Source organism: Rhinoraja longicauda, chromosome 42 (assembly GCF_053455715.1).
Source record: "Rhinoraja longicauda isolate Sanriku21f chromosome 42, sRhiLon1.1, whole genome shotgun sequence".
Lineage (NCBI taxonomy): Eukaryota > Metazoa > Chordata > Chondrichthyes > Rajiformes > Arhynchobatidae > Rhinoraja > Rhinoraja longicauda.
Window position 1 is genome coordinate 4,741,518 of NC_135994.1, and position 19,933 is coordinate 4,761,450.

The 19,933-nt window shown below is 54.5% G+C and overlaps 1 protein-coding gene across 1 annotated transcript in view; it reads right to left on the minus strand.

Annotated features, from left to right (window-relative positions):
* Positions 1-19,933, minus strand: part of LOC144611966 (integrin alpha-5-like) — a 34,846-nt gene that overhangs the window by 3,635 nt on the left and 11,278 nt on the right. The window contains exons 2-5 of the mRNA XM_078431323.1: positions 13,913-14,043; positions 6,827-6,918; positions 1,480-1,597; positions 681-742 (exon numbers count right to left, since the gene is read on the minus strand). Coding sequence (XP_078287449.1) covers positions 681-742; positions 1,480-1,597; positions 6,827-6,918; positions 13,913-14,043 — 403 coding nt within the window. The remainder of the gene's footprint in view (positions 1-680; positions 743-1,479; positions 1,598-6,826; positions 6,919-13,912; positions 14,044-19,933) is intronic.

The following is a 19,933-nucleotide window of genomic DNA, read 5'->3' on the forward strand; positions in this document are numbered from 1 at the left end:
TTAATTCCAGTGTATACAAGCCCAGTCGCTCCAGTCTTTCAACATACGTCAGTCCCGCCATTCCGGGGATTAACCTGGTGAACCTACGCTGCACGCCCTCCATAGCAAGAATGTCCTTCCTCAAATTTGGAGACCAAAACTGCGCACAGTCTACATATTAGCTGAGGGGACATTCCTCAACACATTGACAAATGCCATCCCGTGTGAGCCTTTTGCACTCCGACATTCCCAGTCTATATTGGGAACGTTAACATTAACGTGCCCTACTTTGACAACTTGATTCGCCCTGCAGCTGCCTGCAATCTCCTGGCACGTTTTCTCTTTGCAATTCCCGGGAGGAGAGGGTGCTGCACCAATGCAGGAGAGGTTGGGGCCCAACGGCTCCACTTGGTTTAGTGTCCCTCTAAACCTGTCCCATCCATATGTGTAGGTAGGAACTGCAGAAACTGGTTTAATCCGTAGACGGGCACAAAGTGCTGGAAGCAGCCCAGCGGGACAGGCAGCATCTCTGGAGGGAAGGAATGGGTGGCGTTTCGGTCCGAGGAAGGGTCTCGACCCGAAACGCCAGCCATTCCTTCTCTCTGGAGATGCTGCCTGTCCCGCTGGGCTGCTTCCAGCACTTTGTGCCCGTCTTCGATTTAAACCTGGATGACTACCGCGAGGAGCCAATACTCCCTTACCTCCGTTAAGTCGGCACTGAAGCCGGCCTGGCAGAAGCCACGCCCAGAAGGGGAATGCCAACCTGTCAAAACATCAACAGCACAATTAGCTCTTGTTTGGAGAAACAGGCCCTTCGGCCCACCGAGACCGCGCCGACCAGCGATCGCCCGATCACGCACTAGTTTAGTTTAGAGAACCAGCGCGGAAACAGGCCCTTCGGCCCACCGGGTCCGCGCCGCCCAGCGATCCCCGCACACTAACGCTATCCCACGCGCACCAGGGACAATTTACATTTTTACCGGAGCCAATTAACCTGCAGACCCGCATGTCTTTCGAGCGTGGGAGGAAACCGGAGCGCCCGGAGAAAACCCACGCAGGTCACGTCAGGGGAGAACGTGCAAACTCCGTACGGACAGCGCCTGTAGTCGGGATGGAACCCGGGTCTCCGGCGCGGTGGGGCGACTCTACCCAGCTGCGCCACGTTTAAGGAGCTACATTGGATTGTGGAAAACGTCGCACTCAAGACGGCTCCCCTGGTCAGGATGGAGCCCGGGTCGAGGGTCGCCAACTGTCCCGTGTTAGCCGGGACATCCCGTATTTTGGGCTAGATTGCTTTGTCCCGTACGGGACCGTTCTTGTAGGTTGTATTAGTAGGGTCGCCAACTTTCTCACTCCCAAATAAGGGACAAAGGGCGACGTCACCGCCCCGCGCCCCCACGTGACCTCGCCCAGCCAGAGGCCACGTGCTCCCGCTCCACCAATGGCGGCCGCCCGTAAAGGCCCGCGTTGAAACGGAGGGACACGCAAGGTAGCACCTACTCGTGCGACAGGGCGCGTACTCCACCACGTGGCTGACGTTGCCGATGGACAGGTAGCAGGTCCCCACCAGCTCGTTGTTCTGCAGGTTCTGTCTCCACGTGTAGCGCGGGGCACAGGCCTGAAAGACACACACAGCCGCTCAGAGGACGGACGGACGGACGCACGCAGGGAATTCCCCCCCCCCCCCCCCCCACCACCAACACCCACCTGATGGTCGAGAGCCTTCCTCAGATCCACACACACACACACACACACACACACACACTCACACAGACTCGGTCTGAAGAAGGGTCTCGACCCGAAACGTCACCTATCCATGTCCTCCACAGATGCTGCCTGACCCGCTGAGTTACTCCAGCACTCTGTGAAACGTCACCTATCCATGTTCTCCACAGATGCTGCCTGACCCGCTGAGTTACTCCAGCACTCTGTGAAACGTCACCTATCCATGTTCTCCACAGATGCTGCCTGACCCGCTGAGTTACTCCAGCACTCTGTGAAACGTCACCTATCCATGTTCTCCACAGATGCTGCCTGACCCGCTGAGTTACTCCAGCACTCTGTGAAACGTCACCTATCCATGTTCTCCACAGATGCTGCCTGACCCGCTGAGTTACTCCAGCACTCTGTGACTACCTCCTGATCGAGATCCAGCAACAAGCACGGCCCACTGACGGCTGAACTTCACTGAGACACTCAGCCCACTTTAGTTTAGTTTAGAGATACAGCGCGGAAGCAGGCCCTTCGGCCCACCGAGTCCGCGCCGCCCAGCGATCCCCGCACACTAACACTATCCTACACACACACTAGGGACAATTTATACATCCACCAAGCCAATTAACCTACAAACCCGCACGTCTTTGGAGTGCGGGAGGAAACCGGAGCACCCGGAGAAAACCCACGCAGGTCACGGGGAGAACGTGCAAACTCCGTACAGGCAGCGCCCGTAGTCGGGATGGAACCCGTGTCTCTGGCGCTGTGCGGCAGCAGCTCTACCCGCTGCGCCACCGTGCCCTTTGGTTTATTGTCACCTGTACCGAGGTACAGTGAAAAGCTTTTGTTGCGTGGTATCCAGCCAGCGGAAAGACAATACATGATTACAATCGGGACAGACACACGGGGACAGACACACGGGGACAGACACACACGGGGACAGACACACACGGGGACAGACACACGGGGACAGACACACGGGGACAGACACACGGGGACAGACACACGGTGACAGACACACGGGGACAGACACACGGGGACAGACACACGGGGACAGACACACGGGGACAGACACACGGGGACAGACACACGGGGACAGACACACACGGGGACAGAGACACACGGGGACAGAGACACACGGGGACAGACACACGGGGACAGACACACGGGGACAGACACACGGGGACAGACACACGGGGACAGACACACACGGGGACAGAGACACGGGGACAGACACACGGGGACAGACACACACGGGGACAGACACACACGGGGACAGACACACACGGGGACAGACACACACGGGGACAGACACACGGGGACGGACACACGGGGACAGACACACGGGGACAGACACACGGGGACAGACACACGGGGACAGACACACACGGGGACAGACACACGGGGACAGACACACACGCACGTACACACATGCACCTACACACACACAGACATACACACACACGCACATACACACAGACGCACATGCACGTACAGACACACACGCACACAGACACACACGCACACACACACGTACACAGACACACACGCACGTACACAGACACATGTACGTACACACGCACGTACACACACACAGACACGCACGTACGTACACACACGCACGTACACACACAGACATACACGCACGCATGTGTACACACACACATACACACATACACACAGACCCACACACACTCACACACAGTTATGGCAATGGAGCCTCTCTCACAGCATTGGGCCCAGTGAACAATCGTGCAGCGCAGATTGACAGGGGGGTCTCTTGTTACTGATGGCTAATACAAAGCAGATGCAGACCTCTGCAGCCTGTGAATGCAGCACACAAACTGAATCCATTTCATGCAGCAACACAGCAGCAGTGTGTACAGGCAAGACTGACAAAATGAACCACGATATACCACTGTGCACTCCAATACTGCACCCACTGATAAGCCAGCACACCCCAGTGTTACACAGCGGCAGGTTCCCACTGTCTACCCTATCTATGCCTCTCATCTACATACTAAAACTCTTGTTTGTTATCTTGTTTGTGACTGAACTTCAGCCAAAACGCTACACGATAGCGCGACAATTTTAGCCCCACCTTACTCACCATTGTCACTTTAGTGATAATGCAAGTAGTTTTATAGAAATCGGTGTTATATTTTTAAAGTTATTCACATTTTAAAGTTTAAAAGGAGGGGAGGAGGAGGGGGGAGAGGGGAAGGTGGAGTGGGGGTTGAGGAGAGAGAGGGGGGGGGGGGAGGGGAGGACAGAGTGCTGCACCAATGTTGAAAGACTGGAGCGACGATCATATCATCATATCATATATATACAGCCGGAAACAGGCCTTTTCGGCCCACCAAGTCCGTGCCGCCCAGCGATCCCCGTACATTAACACTATCCTACACCCACTAGGGACAATTTTTACATTTACCCAGCCAATTAACCTACATACCTGTACGTCTTTGGAGTGTGGGAGGAAACCGAAGATCTCGGAGAAAACCCACGCAGGTCACGGGGAGAACGTACAAACTCCTTACAGTGCAGCACCCGTAGTCAGGATCGAACCTGAGTCTCCGGCGCTGCATTCGCTGTAAAGCAGCAACTCTACCGCTGCGCTACCGTGCCGACTAGGCTTGTATACACTGGAATTTAGAAGGATGAGAGGGGATCTTATCGAAACGTATAAGATTATTAAGGGGTTGGGCACGTTAGAGGCAGGAAACATGTTCCCAATGTTGGGGGAATCCAGAACCAGGGGCCACAGTTTCAGAATAAGGGGTAGGCCATTTAGAACTGAGATGAGGAAAAAAAAAAATTAAGTCAGAGAGTTGTAAATCTGTGGAATTCTCTGCCTCAGAAGGCAGTGGAGGCCAATTCTCTGGATGCATTCAAGAGAGAGCTAGATAGAGCTCTTAAGGATAGCGGACGGAGTCAGGGGGTATGGGGAGAGGGCAGGAACGGGGTACTGATTGGGAATGATCAGCCATGATCACATTGAATAGCGGGGCGTGCTGGCTCGAAGGGCCGAATGGCCTCCTCCTGCGTCTATTGTCCATTGTCTAATGCAGGAGAGGTCTGGGCCCAACAGGTCCACTTTGTCTAGTAGTTGTATAAACTTCTCTCATCCTCTGGCGTTCCAGAGAAGACAACCCAAGCCTGTACAACCTCTCCCTGTAGCTAGTGCCCTCTAATCCAGGCAGCATTGTGATGGACCTCCTCCGCCCCCTCTCCAAAGCCCCCACATCCTTCCTGAAAGGAAGGCCCACCGGGTCCGCGCCGCCCAGCGATCCCCGCACACACTAACACTATCCTACGCCCACTAGGGACAAGTTTTACAGTCGCCCAGCCAATTAACCTACAAGCCCGCACGTCTTTGGAGCGTGGGAGGAAACCGAAGATCTCGGAGAAAACCCACGCAGGTCACGGGGAGAAGGTGCAAACTCCGCACAGACGGCGCCCGTAGTCGGGATGGAACCCGGGTCTCCGGCGCTGCATGCGCTGTAAGGCGGCAACTCTACCAGACCCGCGGACTCTTGTACTCAATGCCCCGACACTTTTGGCAAATGTGTTCGGGGGAGTTTGCTCAGGCAATATGCAGAGGGCCCGACACAGGATGGGGACAAAACTTGATCTGGAGAGTCATAGAGTGACACAGCGTGGAAACACTGGGGCAACTTTACCACACAGAGGGTGGTGGGTGTGTGGAACGAGCTGCCAGAGGAGGTAGTGGAGGAGGCTGGGACCATCCCAACGTTTAAGAAACAGTTAGACAGGGACATGGATAGGACAGGTTTGGAGGGATATGGACCAAACGCAGGCAGGTGGGACTAGTGTAGATGGGGCATGTTGGCTGGTGTAGTCAAGACGGGCCGAAGGGCCTGTTTACACTCTGTATCACTCTGTGACCAGTGCCCTGCAAGGATGTGTTCTCAGTCTCCTGCTATACTCCGTATTTACATGGAGCGCGTGAGGTTGTAGCCCCCTGCTCCAATATCTACAGGGGCTGCTCCTTGCCTTCTGGCTGCCCTTCACACCCACCCCCCTCATCTTTGGCCACCCCTGTGTGCGTAGCTGGGGAGAGGGTGGGGCTGAGGATGTCCTGGTTGGGTTGGGTTGGGTTTGCTCCTGGGCCTGGCCAAGATGGCCGTCCGCGAGTCACTGCGCCAGGCTGAAGAGGGCTCTGCCCGAGCCGGCTGCCTGCCCCTTTTCCCGGGGTTACGTCCGTCCGCGCCCGGGCGGCGTTAGAGAGGGAACACGCGCTGCCCACGGGCACCCTGGGGGATTTCCGGGAAACCGCTGGGGGGGTGAAATACATCCTTGGCAAGGATGGGGAAATAGTAATTTAAGGATATTTGTTTGACTTGTACTATGGTGGTGGGCTTTGGTTTGAATCATTTAGCATTGTACATATTGAATGAATTATTCTTGGTTAAAAAAAACAAACGATACTCAGTATACACCCTAGCTGCATGGCCAAATGTGGCTCTAACTCCATCTGTGAGTTTCCAGATGGCTCCACTGTGGTGCCTAGGGTTGCCAACTGTCCCGTATTAGCCGGGACATCCCGTATTTTGGGCTAAATTGGTTTGTCCCGTACGGGACCGCCCTTGTCTCGTATTAGGCCCGTGGGGCGCTGTAGGCCCGAACGCTGTAGGCCCGGACGTTGTAGGCCCGGACGCTGTAGGCCCGGACGCTGTCGGCCCGGACGCTGTAGGCCCGGACGCTGTAGGCCCGGACGCTGTAGGCCCGGACGCTGTAGGCCCGGACGCTGAAGGCCCGGACGCTGTAGGCCCGGACGCTGTAGGCCCGGACGCTGTAGGCCCGGACGCTGTAGGCCCAGCCTCTGTAGGCCCAGGGGCCGCTGTCGGTCAGGACACTGTAGGAGTGTTTTCGGGGAGCGTGGTCGGCTGTGCTCGCCTAGCGGAGGTCGCCTAGCAACCCGCCTCCTGGCCCCGGCGGCCTACATTGGTGGAGCGGGAGCACGTGGCCGCCGGCTGGGTGGGGGCGCGGGGCGGTGACGTCACCCTTTGCCCCTTACTTGGGAGTGAGGTAACCCTCGTGGTGCCAACTCCACTGGGATGGTGGGAAGGACGGACACATTGGAAAACATTCCCAGAGAAACGGCACTCACCAGGATGGTGTGGTTGTGGGATCGGATCGTGGCTCCAAACCATTGGTTTGATTTCAGCTCCATGGCTTCAGTCTCATTATACAGCCGGTTACCTACAAGTGAAAGCACATCTACGGGTTAGCATAGAGCAGAGAAAGCAACCACCATGCGCAGGGAACACTTTCCTTGATCTCCGTCCCCTTTGATCTCTCGTTTTCACACCCCACCCTTCCATATCTCTCGTCTCCCTCTCCTCTCGACTCTTCAGTCTGAGGAAGGGCCTCGACCCGAGACGTCACCCATTCCTTCTCTCTCCACAGATGCTGCCTGTCCAGCTGAGTTGCCCCAGCGCTCTGTGTCTATCTCCGGTGTAAAGCAGAGGTCGGGGATCATTTGGGATTGGGATTGATTCATTCTAATGCAGAGTTGGGCCGAGGGCAGTTTCCATGCTGTACGATCCCATGTTGGAAAGATTCCCCCCCCCCCCACATTCCAAAGACGTGCAGGTTTGTGGGTTAAGTGGCCCTTTGTCAAATTGTCCCTCGCGTGGAAGAGGACGCCGGTGGACGCGGCGATCGCGGGTCAGCATGGACTCAGCGGGCCGAAGGGCCCGTTTCCCACACTGCATCTCTCGAAAACCCAGCCACTCTCACACATGGGCTTCATCTGGGATTGTGCTCGTGTGTGGGAATTACTCACGTAAACAAAGAGTTTCACTGTGCCACAATGCTAATAAAGAACCACAAGACAGCAACGTTAAAGAAGCCCGCCCCCCCCCGCCCTCCCCTCCCCCCGCCCCCCTCCCCACCACGACATGGAGATAATAACAGGACGTGCAGGAAGGAACTGCAGATGCTGCTTTAAACCAAAGGTAGACACAAAAAGAGGAACTCAGCGGGTCAGGCGGCATCTCTGGAGAGAAGGAACGGGTGACGTTTCGGGTCGAGACCCTTCTCCCCTTCAGGAAGCAACTCCATCCACTCAAATATGCACAATGGCGGATGAACCCATCAGGGATCACAACCTCTCGCTCCCCCCTGGTCTCCACTCAAGGTTCACTGCAGGCCACGAGCTCTGCGGCAGTAAACGAGGCATTTCCTGCAGTTGTTTCAGCAGAGAATGTGCCTTTTTTTTCCCCCTCCAAAGAACCCTCACAGCTATGCGAGCGAATCCTCGGGTCAAAAGTTTAACAAGAAGTTGCGGTGCATTGTTAAAGTTGAAACAACGGCAAACTATGCATTTTTACATTGTTTTTCAATTCAGATAAACGGTGTCCTTTGCAAAACAAGGTTCTGGTTGTATCATTGCCTCTTTCAAGAGGGCCGAAGCCTCAGTTTTAACAAGGGCCAAAGGACTCAAAGATAAACTGGGCCCAGGGGCGGCACGGTGGCGCAGCGGTAGAGTTGCCGCCTTACAGCTAATGCAGTGCCGGAGACTCGGGTTCCATCCCGACTACGGGTGCTGTCCATATGGAGTTTGCACGTTCTCCCCGTGGGTTTTCTCCAGGTGCTCCGGTTTCCTCCCACACTCCAAAGACGTGCAGGTTCGTCAGTTAATTGGCTTGGTATAAAACCTGTGTGTGTTTTCTCCAAGATCTTCGGATTCCTCCCACACTCCAAAGACGTGCAGGTATGTCGGTTAATTGGCTTGGTAAATGCAAAAAAAATTGTCCCTAGTGGGTGTAGGATAGTGTTAGAGTGCGGGGATCGCTGGTGAAGGTGTGGAATTCTCTGCCTCAGAAGGCAGTGGAGGCCAGTTCGTTGGATGCTTTCAAGAGAGAGCTGGATAGAGCTCTTAAGGATAGCGGAGTGAGGGGGTATGGGGAGAAGGCAGGAACGGGGTACTGATTGAGAGTGATCGGCCATGATCGCATTGAATGGCGGTGCTGGCTCGAAGGGCTGAATGGCCTACTCCTGCGTCTATTGTCTATTGTCTATTGACCCGGTGGGCCGAAAGGGCCTGTTTCCATGCTGTATCTCTAAACTAAACTAAGTTGCATGGCACACTAGGGACAATTTAACATTATACCAAGCCAATCAACCTGCAAACCTGTACATCCTTGGAGGGTGGAAGGAAACCGGGGCACCCGGAGAAAACCCACGCATGTCACGGGTTGAACGTACAAACTCTGGACAGACAGCACCCGTAGTCTGGATGGAACCCGGGTATCTGTGGCTGTGAGGCGGCAGCTCTACCCGCTGCGCCACCGTGCCTCCTGCTGCTCCACTGAAGTGCAACGGTGCAAATTAAAAGAAAAAAGTGCACGGAACACAGTGAGGTAGGTTGGAAGATCAGGATTACACTCCGAGCGTGCGAGAGGCACTCATGATGAGACGGCCACTGCCGTCGGCGTTGTCCTCCTCCCCCCCGCTCCTCCCACTCCCACCCACGGTGGGGGTTTTGCTGAAGAACGGAGCCGCCGCGGTTGCCACGGGAACAGACTGCGGGCGGTGGCCTTTGACGAGAGGGGTCGGGGGTCGGTGGGGATGTGTGGGCCTGCAGTCCACTCCTTTCACTCACGCAAGCAAATGAGCAGAAGAGGGGGGGAACAACGGGGAACACAGGAGGGTCGGGGGGAGACGCCCACATTAGCCGGGACATCCCGTATTCTGGGCTAAATACAGGACCGCCCTTGTCGCGTATTAGTAGGGTTGCCTACTTCCCCACTCCCAAATAAGGGACAAAAGGTGACGTCACCGCCCCGCGTGACCTCACGCAGCCAGCGGCCACGTGCTCCCGCTCCACCAATGGCGTCCGCCATTGGTGGAGCGGGAGCACGTGGCCGCTGGGTGGGCGGGCGAGGTCACGTGGGGCGCGGGGCGGTGACGTCACCTTTTGTCCCTTATTTGGGAGCGAGGAAGTTGGCACCCCTACCCTCACACCTCAGTAGGCAGGCCGAGCTTTGACGTCAACAGCGATGGCTTATGCAAACTTAAAAACAATGCCTCTTCCCTAACTTAGTTTAGCTCAGTTTAGATTCGAGATACGGCGCGGAAACAGGCCCTTCGGCCCACCGAGTCCGCGCCGACCAGCGATCCCCGCACATTGACACCACCCTACACACACACACACACTAGGGGCAATTTTACACTTACACCAAGCCAATTAACCTACAAAGACCTGCACGTCTTTGGAGTATGGGAGGAAACCCACGCGGGTCACGGGGAGAACGTACAAACTCCGTACAGACAGCAACCGTGGTCAGGATCGAACCGGGGTCTCTGGCGCTCTGAGGGGGCAACTCTACCGCTGCGCCAACGTACAAACTCCGTACAGACAGCACCCGTGGTCAGGATCGAACCGGGGTCTCTGGCGCTGTGAGGCGGCAACTCTACCGCTGCGCCACCGCGCTGCCCGATTCTTAAGAGTTACAGCTAAACTTTGAATACCCCACACACAAAAAGAAAAATCACTGCATCCAAGGGAGGCAAAGCTTTGCTTGCTCCACAACTACTGTGCTCGATGGTCTTGGCTCCGATTCACATATTTCCCTCAGTTAGCACAAAGACCCACTAGAAGAGAATTCCCATTTGGTTTCCATATCGCTCTGCCACATGTTGCAATCATTTATTTTTTCAGAGACAGAAAAGTCTGAGCCGGAAGGGAATTAAAAATGTGCAGTGGTTTGTCAGCGAGGAGCCGGGACCAAACACCAAACCCGAGCCACGGTTCTTATGGGGTTTGTTTTTTTTAAAAAAGGAAAGAGAAAATGAACACAGCCATCCACTTCTTCACCACAGCTCGTCGCCTAGCAACAGGAGCGGCCTACCCTCGTCCATCCAAATGGAGCCTGCGCTCGGTCACATTCCCGGTAGCCAATAGACAACAGACAATAGGTGCAGGGGGAGGCCATTCGGCCCTTCGAGCCAGCACCGCCATTCAATGTGATCAGGGCTGATCACTCTCAATCAGTACCCCGTTCCTGCCTTCTCCCCATACCCCCTGACTCCGCTATCCTTAAGAGCTCTATCCAGCTCTCTCTTGAATGCATTCAGAGAATTGGCCTCCACTGCCTTCTGAGGCAGAGAATTCCACAGATTCACAACTCTCTGACTGAAAAAGTTTTTCCTCGTCTCCGTTCTAAATGGCCTACCCCTTAGGGCGGCACGGTAGCGCAGCGGTAGAGTTGCTGCTTTACAGCGAATGCAGCGCCGGAGACACAGGTTCGATCCTGACTATGGGTGCTGCACTGTAAGGAGTTTGTACGTTCTCCCCGTGACCTGCGTGGGTTTTCTCCGAGATCTTCGGTTTCCTCCCACACTCCAAAGACGTACAGGTATGTAGGTTAATTGGCTGGGTAAATGTAAAAATTGTCCCTAGTGGGTGTAGGATAGTGTTAATTTGCGGGGATCACTGGGCGGCACGGACTTGGAGGGCCGAAAAGGCCTGTTTCCGGCTGTAGATATATGATATGATATGATATTCTTAAACTGTGGCCCCTTGTTCTGGACTCCCCCAACATTGGGAACATGTTTCCTGCCTCTAACGTGTCCAACCCCTTAATAATCTTATACGTTTCGATAAGATCTCCTCTCATTCTTCTCGCGCCCGCTCCCGCCGGCACTGTGCCCGCTGCTGGCAGGCAGATCAGCACTGGATCTTAATATCAACACTCCTGGGTCAAACTTCAGTGGGGCAAAAAGCAGACCCACATGGTTTGGAAGCCTGAAAATTGGAACATAAACCCCCAGCTGGTCGGTCAGGGCCTGTTGAGATCCACGTTTGGAGTCTGGCGAGCGGCTTTGGGGCCCCGTGGTTGAGGAAGGATGTGCTGGCTGCGGAGAGGGTCAGAGGAGGCACACAAGAACAATCCCGGGGATGAGTGGGTTAACATCAAGCACCCTGGGTCATTCCCCCTTCTCCTCGCTCCCGTCCGGCTTGAAAGCGTGCACCACCAGGCTCAGGAAATGCTGCTTCCCCTCTGTTATCAGGCTTCTGAACGGCCCTTCCATAAGATAGGGTGTAGCGCTGATCTTCCAACCTACCTCATTGCACCCTTGCACTTTTTTTATCTGCACTTTCTCAGTAGTCGTATCACTAAATTTTGCACTCCGATATTTTTCTCCTTGCACTACCTGTTGTGTACGGCTTGACTGTTGATTTAGAAACAAAGTTCTGCAGATGCTGGTTAATACGCAAAAGGACACAATGTGCTGGAGTAACTCAGCGGGTCAGGCAGCATCTGTGGAGAACATGGATAGGTGACGTTTCACAGAGTGCTGGAGTAACTCAGCGGGTCAGGCAGCATCTGTGAAGAACATGGATAGGTGCCATTTTGGGTGGGGATCCTTCTTCAGACTGACGTTTCAGAACAAGACAACCCTTCAGACACTGAAGAAGGGCCTCCACCTGAAACGTCACCTATCCATGTTCTCCACAGATGCTGCCTGACCCGCTGAGTTACTCCAGCACTCTGTGAAACGTCACCTATCCATGTTCTCCACAGATGCTGCCTGACCCGCTGAGTTACTCCAGCACTCTGTGAAACGTCACCTATCCATGTTCTCCACAGATGCTGCCTGACCCGCTGAGTTACTCCAGCACTCTGTGAAACATCACCTATCCATGTTCCTACTGTATGTCAGGACACTTGACAATAATAAACTGATACCAATACCATAAACTGCAAATTTCCTGATCTCCCAACCAACCCCGATGTAGCCCTTGCACTTTTTTTGACCGACACTTTCTCCGTAGCTGTAACACGATAATCTGCCGATTGTTTATTTTCTCTTCAGCATGACCTGTGATGCTCATGTACGGCACAAGTTCACAAGTGATAGGAGCAGAATGAGGCCATTCAGCCCATCTACGCCATTCAATCACGGCTGATCCATCTCTCCCTCTCAACCCCATTTCTCCTGCCTTCCCCCCACAACCCGACACCCGACACTAATCAAGAATCTATCTATCTCTGCCTTAGAAATATCCGCTGACTTCATTCAAATGTTGATCCAAAGAATTCCAAAACGTTACCCATTCCTTCTCTCCAGAGATGTTGCCTGTCCCGCTGAGTTACTCCAGCATATTGAGTATATCTTCCAAATACTACTTTGCTGTTCTGTGACTCCCTGCCTCCACCACTACCCCCTCAGTTTGTGTGTTGATCCTTGCCGACCTTTCACACATAATTCTTGACACCTGTCTCAAGAATCTATCTACCTATCTCTGCCCTAACTGAATTGCCTAGGCAACGGGCAAAGCAAAGCTTTTCAACATATTTTAGTAATCATGATAATAATCACAATCCCAAATCATAAACCCCGGCCACTCCCTCATCTCCCCTCTCCCATCGGGCAAGAGGTACAGAAGTGTGAGAACACACACCTCCAGATTCAGGGACAGTTTCTTCTCGGCTGTTATCAGGCAACTGAACCATCCCACCACAACCAGAGAGCAGTGCTGGACACCTCATTGAAGACCCACGGACTATCCTTGATCGGACTTTACCTTGCACTGAACGTTATTCCCTTACCCTGTATCTGTACACTGTGGGCGGCTCGATTGTAATCATGCGTTGTCTTTCCGCTGACTGGTTAGCACGCAACAGAAGCTTTTCACTGTACCTCGGTACACGTGACAGTAAACTAAATTAAAATTAGCAAGATGGGTCTCGACCCGTGACGTCACCCATTCCTTCTCTCCAGAGATGGTTGCCCGAGTTTAGATTTAGAGATACAGCGCAGAAACAGGCCCTTCGGCCCACCGGGTCCGCGCCGCCCAGCGATCCCCGCACGCACTAACACTATCCTACACACACTAGGGTCAATTTTTACATTTACCGAGCCAATCAACCTACAAACCTGCACGTGTTTGGAGTGTGGGAGGAAACCGAAGATCTCGGAGAAAACCCACGCAGGTCATGGGGAGAACGTACAAACTCCGTACAGACGGCGCCCGTAGTCGGGATGGAACCCGGGTCTCCGGCGCTGTGAGGCAGCAACTCTACCGCTGCGCCACCGTGACCGCCCTGAGCTTTTTGTGTCTATCATTGTGCCAATGATTTCCCCCAGATATCGGGGGGACGAAGGGGCTCGGGTTGAACGGGGGGACGAAGGGGCTCGGGTTCAACGACAAGCTCGGCACTCCCACTCAACCAAACTCCACCTGTTAGATCGAAAGGAACCTGCTGGCATTCGGTGTCATTCTGTCCCCAGGCGCACGAGTAAACTGCGCCACTCTCCGTTACGTTCGGCTGGCTGGTGTTGGCCTTGGGAGCTCCAATAAGAACATACGGCCTGTAAATACAACGAGCAAGGATGTTAGAACCCATCACAAACCCAGAAGACGTCAGAGCACAATTAGGCCAATCGCCCCTTGGACTTTATAGAGATACAGCGCGGAAACAGGCCCTTCGGCCCACCGAGTCCGCGCCGACCAGCGATCCCCGCACACTAACAGCATCCTACGCACACTCTGGACAATTGACATGTACACCAAGCCAATTGACCTACAAACCAGTACGTCTTTGGAGTGTGGGAGGAAACCGGAGCACCCGGAGAAAACCCACGCAGGTCACGGGGAGAACGTGCAAACTCCGTACTGACAGCAACCGTGGTCAGAATCGAACCCGGGTCTCTGGCGCTGTGAGGCAGCAGCCCGACCACCGCGCCACCCAGCTCCATAGTGGAAAATGCGGTCATGGGCAGGTGGGTAAAACCGAACATGGGCAAGCACTGCCTTGGCCTTTTATGAGCTGTGTGAAGGGAAACGTGTCCAGCACATTGCAAGGGAGGGAGGGAGGGAGGGGAGAGTGGGAGGGAGGGAGTGGGAGGGAGGGAGTGGGAGGGAGGGTGAGTGAGTGAGTGAGTGAGTGAGTGAGTGAGTGAGTGAGTGAGTGAGTGAGTGAGTGAAAGGGAGGGAGAGGGAGGGAGGGAGAGGGAGGGAGGGAGGGGAGAGTGGAGGGAGAGTGGAGGGAGAGTGGGAGGGAGAGTGGGGAGGGAGGGAGTGGGAGGGAGGGTGAGTGGAGTGAGGGTGAGTGAGTGAGTGAGTGAGTGAGTGAGTGAGGTGAGTGAGTGAGTGAGTGAGTGAGTGAGTGAGTGAGTGAGTGAGTGAGTGAGTGGAGTGAGTGAGTGAAAGGGAGGGAGAGGGAGGGAGAGGGAGGGAGGGAGGGGGAGTCTTTACATGCTCGTTCTCACACTGAGCCACTGCTGCTTATAGCCAGAGTCAATGGAGGCTTTTGGACGGGATGTTGGCGGGGCTGCTAACACCCAGGGCTAATGGTCTGGACAGCGATCCTTATCACCCACACAGGCAGACAAGTCTCTATTAAAGTGGAATTAGCAGCAGCTAGAACTGCTGGCACCGACTGTGGGCTGCGAGATTGTTCACTGTCTGGCTCCACACAACCTGCTTGTGAAAAACCTTTGATCCACAGTCCCTCCCCCCCCCCCCCACCCAACACCTCCCCCTCCGTCTGTGGTTTGTAAAGCTTACTGCTCCATTACCTGTCCCCCCCTCCCCCCCCCCCCACCCACCCACCCCCCCCCCCCCCCCCCCACCACCCCCCCCACCCCCCCCCCCCCCGCCCCCACGATCATTTAATGGTACTATAGTTGTCACGTGTACCGAGGTACAGCAAGATTAATTTTTGTACAGAGTTAGAAACATAGAAAATAGGTGCAGGAGTAGGCCATTCGGCCCTTCGAGCCTGCACCGCCATTCAATATGATCATGGCTGATCATCCAACTCAGTATCCCGTACCTGCCTTCTCTCCATACCCCCTGATCCCTTTAGCAAAAAGGGCCACATCTAACTCCCTCTTAAATATAGCCAATGAACTGGCCTCAACTACCTTCTGTGGCAGAGAATTCCACAGACTCACCACTCTCTGTGTGAAGAAATGTTTTCTCATCTCGGTCCTAAAAGACTTCCCCCTTATCCTTAAGCTGTGACCCCTAGTTCTGGACTCCCCCAACATCGGGAACAATCTTCCGCAACTAGCCTCTCCAACCCCTTAAGAATTTTATATGTTTCTATAAGATTCCCCCTCAGTCTTCTAAATTCCAGCGAGTCCAAGCCCAGTCTATCCAGTCTTTCCTCATATGCAAGTCCCGCCATCCCAGGCATTAATCTGGTGAACTTTCTCTGTACTCCCTCTAAGGCAAGAACGTCTTTCCTCAGGTTAGGAGACCAAAACTGCACACAATACTCCAGGTGCAGTTCAGTCCAAGTATCTCTATGCATGTCTGAAGAAGGGTCTCGACCCGGAAACGTCACCCATTCCTTCTCTCCTGAGATGCTGCCTGACCCCGCTGAGTTACTCCAGCACTCTGTGAAACGTCACCTATCCATGTTCTCCACAGATGCTGCCTGACCCGCTGAGTTACTCCAGCACTCTGTGAAACGTCACCTATCCATGGTTCTCCACAGATGCTGCTTGACCCGCTGAGTTACTCCAGCACTTTGTGACTATCACCATAACATCAACTGAAGATAAGACACAATAAAGCTGGAGTAACTCAGCGGGACAGGCACCATCTCTGGAGAGAAGGAATGGGTGACGTTTCGGGTCGGGACCCTTCTCTTGACCCCTAGATCCGAAACGTCACCCATTCCTTCTCTCCAGAGTTGCTGCCCGTCCCCTGAGTTACTCCCAGCATTTTGTGTCTGTCTTCGGTGTAAACCAGCACCTGCAGTTCCTTCCTACAGTATACAGAAGCACTTAGACACATCTCAGATAAGCATCTCAGATACAGTACAAATGTGAAGCAGTTTGCCGCCATTTTCAACTCCCAGTTTGTAAGTGCAAGGTTCTTGACCTGTACCATGAAGGGCCTGTTGCCCTGGCGACGTTGTTGGGTATTGTCAGGACTCGAGGGCTGGAGCTGTCGGGAGAGGTTGAGCAGGCTGGGACTCTATTCCTTGGAGCGCAGGAGGATGAGGGGTGATCTTATAGAGGTGTATAAAATCGTGTGAGGAATAGATCGCGTAAATGACAATAGACAATAGGTGCAGGAGTAGGCCATTCGGCCCTTCGAGCCAGCACCGCCATTCATGTGATCATGGCTGATCATTCTCAATCAGTACCCCGTTCCTGCCTTCTCCCCATACCCCCTCACTCCGCTATCCTTAAGAGCTCTATCCAGCTCTCTCTTGAATGCATTCCGAGAACTGGCCTCCACTTGCCTTCTGAGGCAGAGAATTCCACAGATTCACAATTCTCTGACTGAAAAAGTTTTTCCTCATCTCCGTTCTAAATGGCCTACCCCTTATTCTTAAACTGTGGCCCCTGGTTCTGGACTCCCCCAACATTGGGAAACATGTTTCCTGCCTCTAACGTGTCCAACCCCTTAATAATCTTATACGTTTCGTATAAGATCTCCTCTCATCCTTCTAAATTCCAGTGCATACAAGCCTAGTCACTCCAGTCTTTCAACATACGACAGTCCCGCCATTCGCGGGAATTAACCTAGTAAACCTACGCTGCACGCCCTCAATAGCAAGAATGTCCTTCCTCAAATTTGGAGACTTCCTCAAATGCGCAGTCTTTTGCCCAGAGTAAGGGAACCGAGAACCAGAGGACACAGGCTTATGGCGAATGGGGGAAGGAATTTAATAGACATGCGGGTTTGTAGACTAATTGGCTTGGTATAAGTGTAAATTGTCCCCAGTGTGTGCAGGATAGTGGTTCATGTGCGGGGATCGCTGGTCGGCACGGACTCGGTGGGCGAGGGGCCTTGTTCTCTAAACTAACCTGAAGGTACGCGGGACAGGACGGTGTTTGGAGGGACATGGGCCAAACGCGGGCAGATGGGCCGGTGTAGATGAGGCATGTCGGTCGTCATGGGCGAAGTTCGGCCTGTTCCTCCCTCCCCCCCCCCCCTCCCACCCCCCCCCCCCGCCCACCACTCACCCCTCCCTCACTTAGAAAGGAGACAAGAGGAATTTCTTGAGGCAGAGGGTGGAGAATCTGTGGAATTCATTGCACAGACCAAGCTGCTGGATATTTTTAAGGCGGAGGTTCTTGATTAGTACGGGTGTCAGGGGTTATGGGGAGAAGGCAGGAGCACGGGGTTAGGAGGGAGAGAATGGCGGAGTAGACTCGATGGGCCGAATGGCCTGACACTACTCCAAGAACGTACAAACTCCCCCCTCCGACCTCAACACACTGTTGACCCATTCAATTCATTGAATGCCGATGTCCCAATTGTTCTACTAGCAAAGGTACAACGTGGAGACAGGCCCTTCGGCCCACTGAGTCCATGCCGACCACCAATCACCCATTGACACGAGTTCTACGTTATCCCACTTTCTTCGAGGGCACTTTTACAGAGGGCCAGCGGACCGGCAAACCCGCAACTCGTTTGGGAGTGTGGGGGGGAAAACCGGAGCACCCGGAGGCAACCCAGGCGGGTCACGGGGAGAGAACGTACAAACTCCGTACAGACAGCGCCCGCGGTCAGGATCAAACCCCGGGTTTGACTTGAGGCAGCGGCCCTACTAGCTAGGCCATCGTGTGCCAGCCTCTAGTGAAGGGGTTTTCAGAAACATTCTTCCACCCGTAGCACATGATGATAATTTAGCTTGTTAGTGCTTCGCTGTTCTCTACTGTAGAAAACAACTGGGGGGGGGGGGGGGGGGAGGGGGGGGGGTGGAGAGAGGGGAGAGGGGCCTCTGAGGAACGACATTTGACTCACATCCTCACAGCACTGGCGAAAACATCGGGGAATAGTTGGAGCTACAATCCAATGAGGGTGGCTACGGTGGCAGAGTTTGCGCCCTCACAGCGCCAGAGACCCGGGTTCCATCCTGACCACGGTGCTGTCTGTACGGAGTTTGTACGTTCCCCCCCCCCAATGGGGTTTTCTCCGGGTGCTCCGGTTTCCCTCCAACACTCCAAGACGTGCAGGTTTGTAGGTTGATCGGCTTGGTGTAAGTGTAAATTGTCCCCAGGTGTGTGTGGGATAGTGTTTAGTGTGCGGGGATCGCTGGTCGGCACGGACTCAGTGGGCCGAAGGGCCTGATTCCACACTATCTCTAAACTAAACTACTGTGCGGGGATCGCTGGTCGGCGCGGGCTCGGTGGGCCGAAGGGCCTGTTTTCTTTAAACTAAACAAAAAAACTAAATCCAGTACACTCGACCCTGTTTACTTTCAGCAGCACACTGCGAAGCTCTTTCGCGGCATTAACTGTGTTTATGTTACATTCATTCTGTGTTCTGTTCTCGAGCCGAATCGAGTGGTGGGTTTCAGCCAGAACGCTTCGACCCGCCAGCTATTCCCCTCCCCCACCTCCCTCTGCACCCTGCCCACCACATCCATGGCGATTTCCTGCCTTTGCTCAGAGGAGCCGGACCCTCCCAGGACCACGTCTCTCCTGCATTCCACCCTCACGCTCTTTCTCGACGGGAGACCGAGTAGAAAGCATTGACACCAAGTGGTTGCGGCACGGTGGCGCAGCGGGTAGAGCCGCTGCCTCACAGCGCCAGAGGCCCCGGGTTCCATCCTGACTAACTGGCGCTGTCCGTACGGAGTTTGCACGTTCTCTCCCGTGACCTGCGTGGGGTTTTCTCCGGGTGCTCCTGGTTTCCTCCCACACTCTAAAGACATGCAGATTCGTAGGTTAATTAGCTTTGGTAAAATTGCCCCTCGTGTGTGTGTGTGGGATAGTGTTAGTGTGCGGGGATCACTGGCTGGCACAGACTCAGTGGGCCGAAGGGCCTGTTTGCACGCTGTATCTCTTAGCTAACGAAACAAAAGACAACGTTCAATAGAACGGAGTCAGCCAGGAGTGGTATATCCTTCCACATCCTTCCCACCCGTGTACCTCTCCACGTGCCAGAGAAAACAGTCCTTAGTCTATCCAACCTAGGGTTGCCAACTGTCCCGCATTAGGCCAGGACATCCCGCATTTTGGTCGAAAATGGTTTGTCCCGTACGGGACCGCCCTTGTCCCATATAGGCCCGGGGGGGGAGGGGGGGCGCTGTAGACTCGGGGGCGCTGTAGGTCTGGATAGTGTAGGCCCGGACACTGTAGGCCCGGACACTGCAGGTCCGTAGGCCCGGGCACCCCTAACGGAGGTTGCCTAGCAACCCGCCTCCCGGCTCGGGCGGCCACCATTGGTGGAGAAGGAGCATGTGGCCGCTGGCCTGGGTGAGGTCACGTGGGTGCGCCCGGGGCGGTG